The sequence below is a fragment of the Triturus cristatus genome, chromosome 9 (genome assembly GCF_964204655.1).
Source record: "Triturus cristatus chromosome 9, aTriCri1.1, whole genome shotgun sequence".
In the NCBI taxonomy this organism is placed as follows: Eukaryota; Metazoa; Chordata; class Amphibia; order Caudata; family Salamandridae; genus Triturus; species Triturus cristatus.
The window spans coordinates 73762399-73777196 of record NC_140592.1 but is presented as its reverse complement, the minus strand read 5'-3'; the positions used below and the strand labels follow the sequence as shown (position 1 = coordinate 73777196).

The window sequence follows — 14798 nt, the reverse complement described above, 5'->3', positions numbered from 1 at the left end:
GCCGGCGCTCAGGCCAATTCCGACGCTTCTTTCATGCATTGTTAGGATTCGGGAGATGGTGGTGGCGTTAAGATAAGTTTTTTTTTTTTTAAAGTTTTGTCCATGAACCCTCTTTCCCTCCCTTCCCACCTCCTTCCTCTGGCCTGGCTCAGCTCACCTCTTTGCCAGGGGACGAGCCACTACTGCTGTTTTTGTTTGTTTCTATTGTCCCCGTTTTCCATCGTCTCATTTGTTTCTTTTGTTCTGCTTCATTTTATTAATATCTCTCTCCCTCTTTTCATCCTTTATGAGCCAGTGGTGCAGTTATGCTATATTTTCACCGCTGCTGCCATGGGATACTCCAAGCACAGTGTTTATATTATTTGGACTTAATGTACTCTTATCACACACTCGTATATTAGGCGGTAGCTCAGGATGTTTTTCAATGACCAGAAATAGCTCTCACTGCAGAAAAGGTTGGAGACCCCTAATCTAGAAATGTGTACTGTCTATTTACAGATGCATAATTATGTAGGAACATAACAGAAGAGTAAGTGGTGAAGTAGAGATGTTTGCACTGCTATGTCTTTTTTGGTGGCATGCATTGCGACTTCAGCAAAATGATGCAAAGGTGTGCACCCGACATTCATGCAGATAATTTGAGTTACACTGGAGGCGGTTGGAGGAAGTAAATTCTTTGTGGAGTTTCATAGAGCACAAACTATACCCTATGAATATTGGAGAGGTTTACATATGCACAGACTTGTCCATAAAGATATTTAATGTTTCATTTTCTTAATATTTGGGCCGGTTAGTTTGGATTTACTATACATGAGAGCAGTAATGGGATACATACTTATTTGCATTAAATCTCTAGATTAAAATGGAGTGCATTCTATAATGTGTGACCTACTCCATTACCAGATGATTCTGTAGGGAAGAGGGTGTTGAGCGACAGACTGAAGAAGTCTAAGCAGAAATTCAGGACTCCAAGTGCAAGCAGATTGCAGAGTCTCCTGAACCAGCGAAGCTTTTCCGCATTTGGAAGGCTGCGATGGATCATAATGCACAATTCCTGCTAGTATCTTAAACATCCTGAGTAAAGCAACTCCTCTCATCCTGAGTCCTCACCAGCTCAGAGAGATTGCATCCCCCAGCTCCAGGAGGCCAGTTATAAGGTATAGAATGCATTACTGGCAGACAGACTTGGGGATTGAATGAATGAAAATATATTTATTAAGCGCACTGAAGCCTCCAAAAGAAGTATCCTGACGCTGATGGGCAAATTGATTGGATAGCCGGAACTAGAGACTGAGTAGAATGTAATGTTAAACAGGTAGGACTTCTGTTTTTTTTTTTTTTTGATCAACTTTATTGATTTTTGGAGAAACCGAAACAACAGTACAGCACATTTGCTCATTAGCCATTGGCATTTCAGAGTGTGCCAGCAGTGGTTGTGCGCATACATGCATATCGATCCAGATCTACGATGCTCAAACGGTGCATTCAAAGTGCATAGACAGACGTAAAACCCAATCCTCTCAGTTGATTTATCCATTTGCCCCAGATCCTTTTGTGTTTGGTTGGGCATCCCCTGGCCTCAGACAAGGGTTTCTCCTGGGCGGCACACCAGTCCACACCTCTGCGCCATTTAGCTACTAGGACTTCTGTTGTTTTATGTAGATTGAGCTTGTAGAAGCAGTGACTTAGCATTCCATGCATTAGACGTCAGAGCTGACAGAGCAGCTTACAGTCCTGTTTTTAGGGACTGCTGTGAGACATTGTGAGCTCGAACACAAAGTATAAGGGGGGAGTAGCAGGAAAACATTGAGGACATATAAGCATCTTGTCCACTGTTCTGAATGAGTTTATGGCAAAGGCACAGTGCTTTAAAAAGACTTCTGTGAGCAATAGGCAGCCAGTAAAGTTGATGAAGGTGTGCAGTGGTGGGTGAACTTTTTAACCCCACACTGTGCGTGCTGCAGCGTTTTGTAGTGATTGGGGACCATTCCATCTACACGTGTTGTACGTCATCGAAATACAAAGCACAAGCCATGTAAGTTTTGACAGGCAAAAGTGAATGTAGGCTGCAAGAAACGTATGCATTCAAAATATGCGTCAAACACAACTACCAGAACAAACATTACATCACGTTTATGACATAGTGAGTAATAGCATATGTCATAGAGTATATTTATTTACCTTGTCTCCTGTTAGATATAGATATAATTTTTTGAAGGTGTGCAGTGGTGGGTGAACTTTTTAACCCCACACTGTGCGTGCTGCAGCGTTTTGTAGTGATTGGGGACCATTCCATCTACACGTGTTGTACGTCATCGAAATACAAAGCACAAGCCATGTAAGTTTTGACAGGCAAAAGTGAATGTAGGCTGCAAGAAACGTATGCATTCAAAATATGCGTCCAACACAACTACCAGAACAAACATTACATCACGTTTATGACATAGTAATAGCATATGTCATAGAGTATATTTATTTACCTTGTCTCCTGTTAGATATAGATATAATTTTTTTTTTTTAGGGATGTGGGGTGAATCTACACTGGGTGGTAGCTAGGCACACCACCCAGTGGTACAAGAGCCCTCGCCCACCATGATCCCAGTGATTCCTGAACAAGGGAGCATGTCTGGTGAGTGAACTAGCAGTCTAGTTACTTCTCCAACAACTCATCTTATGGAGCTAGGATTGCCACTCTCCTTCCCAGAGGTGGAACTCGACCACAGCCCATCTCCTCCATGCCACTTCATTGTTCCCATCTCATGATCTTCAACTTGAAATCTGCATACCCTGTGCCCCAGCCAAGGTCTGTCGGATAAGAGTATTCACAGAAGGTTCTGACAATGTGTCTGGCACCCCTGCGAAAGTGCACTCCAGTGGGGCCTATTGATTTTCACACCAGTGAAACTACTTATCCTCGCCACATGGATGGTTCATTGGTAGACAGCGGTCATGGTATCGGAAACCATGAGGTGAAAAGCACAAGAAGAATCTGTGAAAAAGGAGCTAGGTCTTGGATTAGACCTTGCACACCTTTCATTCCACACCGTAGCAGATCAAGCTACTTCCCAGCTTCCGCGGTTCAGAATGTATGCTCCTCAGGTACCCTAACTTGTGAATTTCTTGTCTTTTGAGGTTTTGTGCTGTTGCTGCTAAAGACACTTTTACTTTCCTTTAACTGCAATCAACTGTGCCGTTAATGTTGAGTTAAGACCGGCATAGAAAATTTCCTTGTTCTTAATGATAATAACTTTGGTGCGGTTTGTTCAATCTGCACATAATTGAACATATGGTTGCCTAATATCTCCTCTGGTGATGATGATTAAGAAGAGGGGAGAGTTATGTAGGTTTGTGTTGATCACGTAATTTCCAGTTTTAAGCCCCGTAGGAATTAATTTCTGGTCTTCGCAGCAGCAAAAACAGAATTACACATGACTTGGTGTCAAGATGAAACTTCGCTTAGAATATGCTTTTCAGACGAGACTCTGCCCCGAGGATTAGGACTCGGAATGCTCAACAGAGGAAGTGAGACCACAGCAAAAACCTAAATCTTTTCAGCAACATAGAAGAAGATAGTCTTCTTTGCTACCCCTCCTTTACCCATGACTCACGAAGAAAGAAAACCGACACACCGTGTCCTAGTGTTTAGCAGGTCAATTTGACCGCTACAAAGAATTGGTTATTACCTTTTCTAATTCTTCCATATTACAATTCTTTTTGTGTTGAGTCACTGCGCACACCTCCTCAAAGGTGGTAGTCATTTCCTCTAATTTGTTTGTACAAACATTTCTGTACACTTTGATGTGAAGATCGTGTTTCTGAAGATCACTAAATTTACTGGATAAATTGATAATATTGTGGCATTGTCATGTATTTGATAAATTGATGATATGTTGAGAACAAATGTTTATGTAATGCACAAAGTCATTTGATGAACATAAAATGCAATGATCTATGTGATAATCAATATAACACAATTATTTAATACTCATTTCTGAAAATTTTGAATGACTATGATAATTGAATGATTTTCACTGAAAACGTACGGACAAAATACATGAACTATCCATGTGTACCCACAAGTGTTTAAATTAATAGCAACCGAGCTACTGCTTTGTCATTGCATTCAGTGCGCAGAAGGGCACTTAGGAGGGGGAGATTAAGTGGTCTGCAAGGGCTTTGGGGACACCAGAGCTTGTGACCGCAGGCACAAGGTCGGGCGAAGGGCGTGACTGAAGGTCATACCCTATACCCATATCCTACAACTTGCTGTAGAAAGCTGCACAGCAGGTTTTGGGGAGGGTGTCGAGTCCACAACCTAGCTCAGATGCTGTGCACCGTGTATTCTTCATATATTATTAGAACACCTATATAACACACTGTAAACGTGGGGTTCCCTAGTTCTAATTTATGTAAATTGATACTTGTATAGCGCACTACTCACCCGCAAGGGTCTCAAGGCGCTTGTACGAATACCGCTGTGGAACCCATCCTGGCTTTCCCTGTGAGGCGTCCACTCCTGGGCACCCCCAAGGTGGAGGCCAGGCATCCTTAGCGTTGTGGGGGCTGTTGTGGAGATTAAGCAAGCTATTGCCCAGAGTTGCAGAGTGGGACTCCATGATTGGAATGGCACCGAGGCAAGAATTATCAGGTCCGTGGAATTTATTTATTTATTAGCCCAAGACCCGCCGAGGCGGGGAATTGAACCCTGGTCCCGGGCTAGACCTCTGCATCAGGGTCTGCCGCTCTAATCATTGAGCCACACTTGAACCACAGGGGACTACAGTAATTGTTTGTGAAGTGGAAGACCGCATATCTCCCTATTAAAAAACAAACAAAAAAAAACCAAGTATTTTTAATGCATTGCCACAGACTTGCCCTTAAAGGTCCACTCCAAATTTCGTATTGCTAATTTAAGCTTTGGTTAGCAAAATTGCTTCAGTTGAACTAGTGGACCTTTCTGATCGTGAGCAGACAAGGAGTCTTGTAGAAAGGGCTGCAGCTGAAGTTGCCACTGGGGCGACTGATGCCCGGTACATAAAATCTGTGCAGGCCCTCAAGCTAACGCTAATGCCTCTGAGGAAAGGGTTGTGGGTTTGCTTCCTGTGTTTTTTTTTTTTTTTTTTTTAATTCTTTATTATTATTTTTTATCGGCGGCATTTCTGACGTTGTCACGATATGTGGTCTATGCTTTCAGAAATCCTGAGGATGCATTTTTTAAAAATCCTTCTTAGCTGTCACCTCTGGCCAAAGTAAGGTAGTTGAGGAGAGAGGGTCTTTTGTGTTTGGTCTATTTCTAATGTGCATAGCATCTAATTTACGGTTTCACTTGCAGCTTCAAGCGACGCTTCTAGAGAAGCCATTGCCGACGTCCATCTCACAGTTCAAGAGTCACCCTCTTTATGTCTTAAAGAGGCATCTGTTGAAGTATGAGGCCATTTACCCAGAAAGCGCCACTATTTTAGGCTACTGCAAAGGAGAGGCTGTGTACTCCAGGTGAGAAAGTAGAGAACTGCATTGTGCTGCACTTTTCATTCTCAAAGGCTGCAAGTTTGGGTTATACATTTCCTGTTTTAATTGATGCATCACATTCGCAAACAATGACCCCAGTAGGAGAGAGCACGCTTAGGTAGTCATTGACTGAGGCTCAATCCTGAAGCAGCTACGCTGACCATGGACCCAACTAGTCCCCAATGTTCTAGCGCTTTGACATCTACGCACGTAGAAGCTAGTGCTTGCTTATGCAGTGTATTTCACAGAAGGGCACACAGCCATACTGCATTGAGGAGCCAGCAGCCAATCGAATGCAACATTGTGAATTAGCCTTATAATCTTAAATATTTGCTAGTGTTGTTTCTTCCCAAGTGGTTAAATTTGTTACCCCCCCCCCCAATAGAGGAGACAGCTACCTGAAGTCCCTTAATTCCCTTACAGGGTATCCAGTACATCCGTAAATTGAAATCTGAACCACAGTGGATTTTCTGAACCAGAGAAGGTGTGTTAAACTGTTGGTTCCAGATTAATTTGAAAATGGGAAGACATTTTTGCAGGACTGTACTGCGTTTTGATATAGCTAGGGATTAAGAACAATCAGTGGCTGACACCCAGAAGCGAATACGGTTTACAATTCTGCACCGTGTATAAATGTTGTTGCTGGCATTGGGGTACTTCTGGGTGGGCTGGTGCTCACTTCACTAACGACTGTGGGCACAATTTGAATCCCTGTTGGCAGCAATTGTAGAGATGCTGAAGATGGAAAAAAAGGAAAAAAACGTCCATGATTTAGTATATCAGTTACACAACAGATGGGGGAAGATGTTTTTTCATACCTAGTGGTGTAGCTGTACGTAGCTCTTAGGTAACACATTGCAGAAACAATAAAGCCACTCCAAATTTGAAATTAAAAATGAAGGAATGAGACGTGCTGGTGCACCGCATCCAATTACAGACCCTTTGAGAGTATACTCATGTCCTGTCATAGTCTTAATCTGGCTAGTCTTGCCCCACATGTGTGGACAGGAAGAAGGTATGGGTTTAAGAGTTAAAGGCAGAACATACAAAAAAACTGATTGTAACAAAAGTCATAAACTCGTTAACGTATGAAAATTTAAATCCTGTTTTTGGCCTTTCTGTGTGGTTTGTAAAAGGCGATTGCAGTGGCTCTTGGGTTGAATATATATGTCTTTCTCCCGGTATGTACAGAGAGTGTGTTCACACGCTGCACTCGAAAGACACTTGGTTGAAGGAAGCCCGAGTCGTGGCGCTTGGGGAAGTGCCCTATAAGGTAAGGACACGATTATTATCTAAACCTGATGCTTTAGAAATTGTTCCCTTTTGGGTTACCTTTTCCTCTTACACAAAGACTACAAAAACTGTAAGTGACTACTTTGAGAAGCACAATGCCTTAACAGGGTCAACACTGCGTTTTTGTACTTTGGCTCCTTTGTAGAGTAAGTAAAAGCACGTGCATTGCATTGATTGGACTGGTAAGACCACAGCTTCAGCTTGGATGTGATACATTCCCTCCCCACCATGGGCTTTCCAGAATTGCCTCTGCTGTAAAATGTTTCAGAAGCATACTACAAATATCAAAGTGGAATAGAAAATGAAAGCGCATTAATTCTATATTGCCAACCATACCAGGCTTGTAAGGTGTCAGCTAAAGAGGACACACTGATGAAAGTTTCCATGCTAAAGTATTTGAAATGCTCATTAAGCATGAATATGCATTATTGTTAAACATAATTCTTTAAATATTAATTTGACATCTGCCACTCAAGACTGGGGTGGCATAGATGTGAGGCCCCAGAAGACCCAAAGTTGCAGTGGCCATCTTCAGAGGGCACAGTCACCACTCCATAGCCTAACTAGCTTGTGAGTCAGCGTGCATGCTATGCCCATGCAGCTGTGGTTTGATTTCCTTCCTTGCCGTTGGCACTGAATTCAATATCATAATTATTTGAACCAATGGACTCGGGTTAACAAACGTGCAGGATAAAGACGAGCCTTTTGCTTGTGTAATTAGATGTTTCAAGGGAAGTGGTGGATCACCTGGAGACTTGTTGGGCTGTAGAAGACCCATTCAGATCCTGGGAAGCCGGCCCTGCAGCCCCCTTTGTGTTCCTTCCATGAAAGAGGTCTACATCCGACATGTGCTCTCTATTGTGTCTCTACTGCGATGAAGCATTGGTCTGAAAAGGGACAGGCTGTCCACACTGCAGTTACACGTATTGCCCACCGTTGAAGGCGATAAATGTTATGTGTTTTTTTGTGTGTTGGTTTTAGCTAATTTTATTTTGTTTCCTAATAAAAGAATTGTGTGCTGTGTTAAGCAAAAGGTTTGCAGCATGCTACGAATTTGTTCTCAAACTTAAAACTGTTTGTTTTGATGTCCTTACGAATGTCTACATAACAGAAAAGTGTTTCCCTGAAATCTAAATGTTAATGCTTTTCTTATTTTTCAAATTGCATTAGTTTGTTGACTGGTTTATCCAAAGAATAACAAAACAATATAGTTTAGCCCCTTAAAACAAGGGTTGCATTAAACAACAATTCAAAGGTGAAATGGTCCTATAATGATTTCACAAAGTAGAATAAAATACCTTTGTAAAATAATGTCGACAGTGCTTAGCATTTGGTTGTCACAGGACCACTTGTGGAATAGATTGGCTCCTCATCTCAGCCCTGGATTGAGGAAGCTTCTACGGCTTTTCATGTCTCCGTATTCTGTAGCATGCTTGTTATCTGTTTCGTGACGGGTTTACCTAATTGGTTTTTTTCCTATGTTCATATTGGGATATGTATACACAGTGCAACTTTTGTTTTTGTTTAAAAGTATGTTCAGTATCAAGTGAACACAATTGATGCGCCAGGATGCAGTACATATAGTGTAAGTGAAACTATGTATTTGCATGTAGCTACCCTTGGCAGTCAGAAAGTGCAAAGTGGTGTGATAAGTTATAAAATGTATTGTCACTTAGTCTAAGCCAGTGATACTTAAAGTGCGGCCCGGGGGCCGTCTGTAGCCCTCCTGACCGTCACATGCGGCACCCGGGTCAACAGCAGCACTGCGCTGCTGTTTACTTCAGAGAGCACTAACATTCAGATAGATGTTAAATGGAGAAGCTTTTATTTACAAGCTAACTGAAGTAAAGGAAAATAATCTAATAAGGTATCTTGCAACATTTAACCACCCACACAGCCCCACTACCATCATGTCAGCATCATTGTGGCCCTCAGGCTCACCACAGACCATACTTTGAGGCCCCTCAGATGGTTGTGAGTCTTTATGGTCTAAGCTTTCCAGGTTTGTTGCATTCAGGCTGCCCCAGGTCCTCGGCTGTGCCTCGGCAGCAGAGACTGGGAAACCCACAGAGTAGTAACTACAACATCAAGAATTGCCACAGTTCAACTATATCTCTCTGAAAACCTGTTGCGAGAAGTCGGAGCTGTTTACAGAGTCCCTTAAATTATGAGCGTCCGGTTCAAGATTTTTTTTTTTTTAATTTCATTTCTCTGCACAAATTCAACCTCTCTAAGGCCTTTTGATTATCTTTAATTTTGTTCTCTCTGCCCGAAGTAAGAAAACTGCTGGGTGAATCGATGTCATTGCCATTTGTATGCTGCCTGCCTCATAGTGTTAGTTCTCTGCTGTGCCATCCAGTAAAGAGTAGTGCTTTAAACGCAGACCACCGCCTGAGAGTTCTTATAACAAGTTTTGGATGTTGTCATCCATGCCGTGGTGTGAGGTTGAACAGTAGGGTATCCAGGGGGTGTCTACTGTCCTGATGGACAATATGGAGGCAATCTGAAATCATTGGCTCATAGAAGTATGAATGGACGTAAGAGAAATTTAAATGAGGCCAGAGGCACAACTTTCACATTGTTAATGAGCTGTTTGCCTGGTGGTTGGGGATAGTCGGTGTTCCTGGCATCTCTTAGCAACGCTGGATGCATGCAACTCCTTCTATCTACTGCATTGTATTGCATATTTTGTGTTATGTGCCTCAGTATTGTTGGGAGCCCCTTGATGGACAACTATAAGCATACCTGAGCTGCCTTAGGGCACACTTCGTTTTATTGTGTAAAAGAGCCAGGCCTTCTGGATTACACTGAAATTATTTTCTTCTCTGACTTAACTTTCTTACTTCTGTGCTGCTTAACCTTTGGAAATGAAAGGATGGGGAGTCTCTGTAAAAGTATTGTTAACTCTTGAAAGCTCGCCACCTTCTCTCCTCTGATTTCACCATCGGAGTTGGTGACTCCATTCCCAATGCCTAGGTAATGCCTCCTCCCCTATTTATATTGTGTTGCATTAAACCACACTTTAGAGTTATTAGGCTCCTGATAGCTGCTTATGACCAAAGGTTTTGGCTACCACTCTCACATGAGGTAATCTCATTTGATTGTCAACATTTCCTATGTTGCTCTTCAATACATAGTTCCTAATCTGGTTGACTAGTCGGATATCTCCAATGAGTCTGGATTCTAGTCTCTAGTTTAAGGAAAGCCTTGTGTTTATCAAGAGCAGTATCCATGATTATTGTTCTTTCAGTCTGGGCGCATTGGGATGCTGCAACCATCTCGCCAGCATGGTCTGTAACCTCTAGTTAGACATTCATGTTCTCAGCCAGCACAGGTTTCGCGTATGCCTCTTTTTTTTCTATTAAGCTCAAGAGCAGGTGCTTAGTCTTTGCTTTACCCTGGAAGGTGGCTGGTTATTTGGTCCAGACTGTCCATCCTAATTTTCAGCCTCCATCAGCAGAGATTTACTATGTGCCCCTCACATACATCTCGCTCAAGGTGATCACCGAAAAAAAAGATGGAGTATAATCTGCAGTTTCACATAATATAAATTTGTGCTGTGAAACTGCACAATTGATGATCAAGTTTTCTCCATTTTCTTTCTTTTCCCAGGGAAGTCTCCCATCCTTTAGTTGCAGATGTTTTGTCTAGTCTTTCACATTAACACCAAATTGTTCCTGTAAAAATGTAGTCTCTCACCTTTGCTGTTGTAGGAGATGTATATGTCCGTTAACATCATCAATCTCATGCACGGTTGTGTGGCAACACCCTCCAGCCCCACTTTTATGCCTCGACTGAATATGCAATGTAGTTGATTACTAAGTGGCATTATCTCTGTTTGAACAGATGGTGAAAGGACAGTCCAACCGGGCAAGGAAGGCGAGGTTGGCTGACCCTGAAAATCAAGATCGTGATGACCTGCCAATATATGGTCTCTGGCAGACTGAGGAGTACCAGCCTCCTGTGGCTATTGGTGGCAAGGTTTGGGATTCTAGTTCATTTAAATGGCCACAGTCTCTACACATGACTGTGTAGATACTATAGCGTGGTGTCTTGTCTGTTCTTTCCCCATTAGTAATTCCCCATTTTTCAATATTGAATAAATGTCATTTATGTTGCGTGCACCTAGCTACACAACAAGAATGTACAAGAGGCGAGGGTTTGCTATAAAGAATTTGTACAAAACGGGTGTATTTCCCAAGATTAGCAGGTGTGGGGGGTGGGGGGGTTACATTGCTGAGGAAGATAATTGAAGTTCATAGTAAAGAATTGGAGAACACAGGGAAGAGGGGACCAAAAAGGCAATAGAATCGATGAGATAAGGGTGGGCGGGGGTGCTTCTGTCAGAGGGAGTCCATCAAATGGACAATAACGATGCAGCAAGGTGTTTTTCAAGAGATTGGTCTTGAGCTCTTGCCGAAACATACAACACACTGCTGAATATGGACACAAATCAATACACCGTAGCAAAAAGGCCTGTCCTCTCCTAATCTTTCTAGTCTCAACCATGGCGATGCACCTCACGCAGGTGGTGTGAGACCTTAATCATTGTTGCCAGGGGGGCTGAGGTGACTGTTTTGTACACATGGCTTAGTAGGTCTTGAGTGTGGTGGGGCTTACAGACTGAGATGAGAGATTTCTCGGAGGGTAGGTGTGACTTTGTCATACCTCCGAAGGCCCATGATCAGATAGGGCATAACATTATTTATCAGTACCTACATACATTTACAGGGGCTTTTTATACAGTTTCCCATTCTACAAAGTTAAAAAAACAGGCTAGTTTTTAAAATGCGTGTGTGTCAGAGCGTTATAATTGACAAAGAGCGACTGTTAAGAATATACACTCCATGCTCAGTAATTTTATTGTCTCTTCAATTTCAGGTTCCTCGCAACGAATATGGAAATGTCTACCTATTTAAGCCCAGTATGTTACCGATAGGCTGTTCCCACCTCCATGTTCCAAATTTGCATCGAGTGGCACGAAAGCTGAACATCGACTGCGTGCCCGCTGTCACAGGATTTGACTTTCATTGCGGCTTTTCACACCCAGTGTACGTTGCCATGATTTCAGTGTTTTTTCTAAAACTTGCTTTCCACTTGATGTAAGCACTGCCTCCGCAGCTGTGAGGGCAATGGCTCCGTTGAACGGCTAACGTCCGAACCTAACATCAGCAATTGAGAGCTAAAAATGTTTTCCAGAGGAATGTCAAGACCTCGCCCAGACCTCAAATTAAACTGGGTTGAGGGTCAATGGCAGAAGAAGCAGCAGTCTCTGAAGTACAGTGATGGGCAAGGATATCTTTAATAGCAGCGCCACATGAGCATTGCTGCATTTCACACTTTTGTCGGCCCCTAAAAAGGCCCTGTGTTTGCAACTCTGTTTAGTCTGACTTGCTAGTGCGCTTGCTTGGAGCCGCTCTCGAGCTAATGCTGTTACCTTAAATTCTTTTGAGTTTGTGATCCCGCCAAGAGAGCCTTTAGGGGTACTGGACATTCAGGGTAAAAACAGGGGCTTTGTGGCTTTTTAATAAATGTATTTGTATTCTCTTCATCACATCTAACTTTAAATTGGCTAAACCCCAAAACTCATAATAATTCTCCCTGTGGAAAAGCTGCTTGCCCTTACCTGCTAACCAAGTGCACTGCACGTTAGCACATCCTGTTTCATTCCTTTACAAGAATCAAGCCTACGTAACTGGAAAAAAATGCAAGTTGTAGGGATTCACCTTTCTCCCTCCATCTCCAGTTCTAAACTAAATGGATAGCTCTCTTTTAATCCCAGTCTTTCCCTATTCAGAATAGGGTAGGAAACCTATAGCATAAGCGTTGGACCAATCTTCAGCTTAGTGCCCATGGTCAGTCAAGGTTCAGCCTCTAAAACACAATCTCCACTGTGAATCCCCCTCACTCTGTGTTGCTACCCATCCTCTTGTTCAAACGCTAGTACTCACCCGCTATAAGCTGGATGGGAGCCTTAATATTTTGATGGGCAGGATTGCGATTGTGTTTAAGGTCGGATGACGCACCGCCATGAACATTGCCATGCACCGTAGGCCAGTTCACCACCTGCAATATTTTGTTCACACACAGGGCAGCTTAAAGTACTTGAACAGTACTTGGGCTCTATTCATTCACCTTCTCTGCGCATTGGGTATACTTGATGACATAAGGCTTTGGACATTTATCCATCTGACCAGCATAGGGACTTTAGAATTGGGATTCAATTTACAGTTTCTCTTGTTTCAAACCAGTGTTGTAGTACTTATGAGAAGATTGATTGCATATGGCACTGTAAAATATTGGTAATAGTCTTTCGCAGTGTGAAAGACTGTTACCAACACCAGGGTTTTTCAAATCTACAAGGACATTGATTAGCCACGTTCGGCACTACATACAGTATATATTTTCTGCAGCTTAGCCCACAGCAGTGTTGAAATCTACATAGACCGTAATTACAACCACCGCTGAAGCAAGCCTGGTTAATCATTCTCCACAGTGTGGCCGAGGGGGGTAGGATTATGGGAAGTTGTCTTTTCTAGTTTTAATTGGTGCACAAACCTAGATTTTGACATTGGCTATGGAGGTGCATGTTCCTGGCTCATACCTCACACCAATTTAGTGACTCCCATTGATTGACTGGTTTATCCAAATGTTGCACAGTCTTTTACCTCAGAGTTACAGTTTAAAATGTGTGCTAGTTTATGGTAGGAATGACTCTCATCTCAGAGTGAAGATCACACTTTGGCAAATAACTTATGTGATTCCCATAGTAGTATGAGTTGGTATTCTTTAACAGATGATTATGCACTTAAATCGTACTCTACCATCGCAGCTACTATGAACCCTTGCTTTTGTCCATCTTACCATGGGAAAGTGGAAAGGACATACAACTATTAGTCAAACACTGAATACGATTGATGGACATTTGTGGGTAGTGTGGGGAAATGTTTACTGCTGTAGGTAACTTTCATCAGTGCCAGCATTTGCCTCGTTCTGGGAGATTTAAACATAATCTATACATTTGTTCCATTTATTGCCCATGATTTGGTCTCGCATCAGTTTTGTGTTAATGCATCTACTTCTATATCGCTTTTTTTCCAGCACGGAAGGGTATATCGTCTGTGAAGAATTCCAGGAGGTGCTCCTTGATGCCTGGAACATTGAGCAAACTGAACTAGAAAAGAAGGAGAATGAGGTACTTGACTGCTCACATTAGCTGTTCTGCAAGCAAATGTTAAGTAGTCCTTTTATTCTAAATCACTTTTGATTATATATGCCTCGCAGTAAATAGTACCTAGCACATTTAAGGAAGCGATAGAGCAATATTAGTCCCCCCTCCAGAAAAAGAAGAAGACACTCTCTCCTTGAAAAACTACTGCCCAATATCCCTCCTGCCTAGCAAAGGTTCTAGAGGCCAAGCGTTAGGATGGGGGCATCAGGAAGGAGCTTTCTAAATCACTGTTTAAAGTGCGCATATCTTCTTGGCCAGCTGCTTTGCGATGGCCAGCCACACATGCACACTTTGAACCTCTCAACTCAGCTGTTTTAGGACAGCTGGGTTGAGAGTAAGTGCAGGCCTCTAGAGCGCTGTGGAGCACCGAGTGAGGCCGCACACTCCAATCAGGGCATCTGAGCAGTGCCAGGTTTGGGCAATAAAGTTCCAGCTTCTGCTTTTGCAAAGAAGAGGTTCAGAGCAAGGACGTCGCATTAGATACGTTTTTTTTTAATATGTATAACATATTGCACGCACTCCCACTGTTCTCCCCCACAACCCCAGTCATGGGTACCACCTCCACTGCCTTTAGCCAAGTGGTCATTGCCCTCGTCATTTCAAGGATCGACTATGCCTGCTCTCTATATGTTGGCCTTCCTAAGTGCCTTACTAGAAGGCTCCAAATCATTCACAACCTGGCAGCCCGTCTAATCAATAAACCACCAAAGCAAGGCCTCATCACCTCTTTCGTGAAAAACCTCCACTGGCTGCCTATAGAACAAAG

General features: G+C 42.7%; 1 protein-coding gene across 1 annotated transcript in view; it reads left to right on the top strand.

Moving 5' to 3' along the window:
- The window catches only part of XPC (XPC complex subunit, DNA damage recognition and repair factor), an 83283-nt gene that overhangs the window by 51734 nt on the left and 16751 nt on the right, over positions 1–14798 (top strand). Inside the window, exons 10-14 of the mRNA XM_085624441.1 lie at positions 5333–5493; positions 6700–6781; positions 10648–10782; positions 11683–11852; positions 13903–13996. Of these exons, the coding sequence (XP_085480567.1) occupies positions 5333–5493; positions 6700–6781; positions 10648–10782; positions 11683–11852; positions 13903–13996 (642 nt within the window). The remainder of the gene's footprint in view (positions 1–5332; positions 5494–6699; positions 6782–10647; positions 10783–11682; positions 11853–13902; positions 13997–14798) is intronic.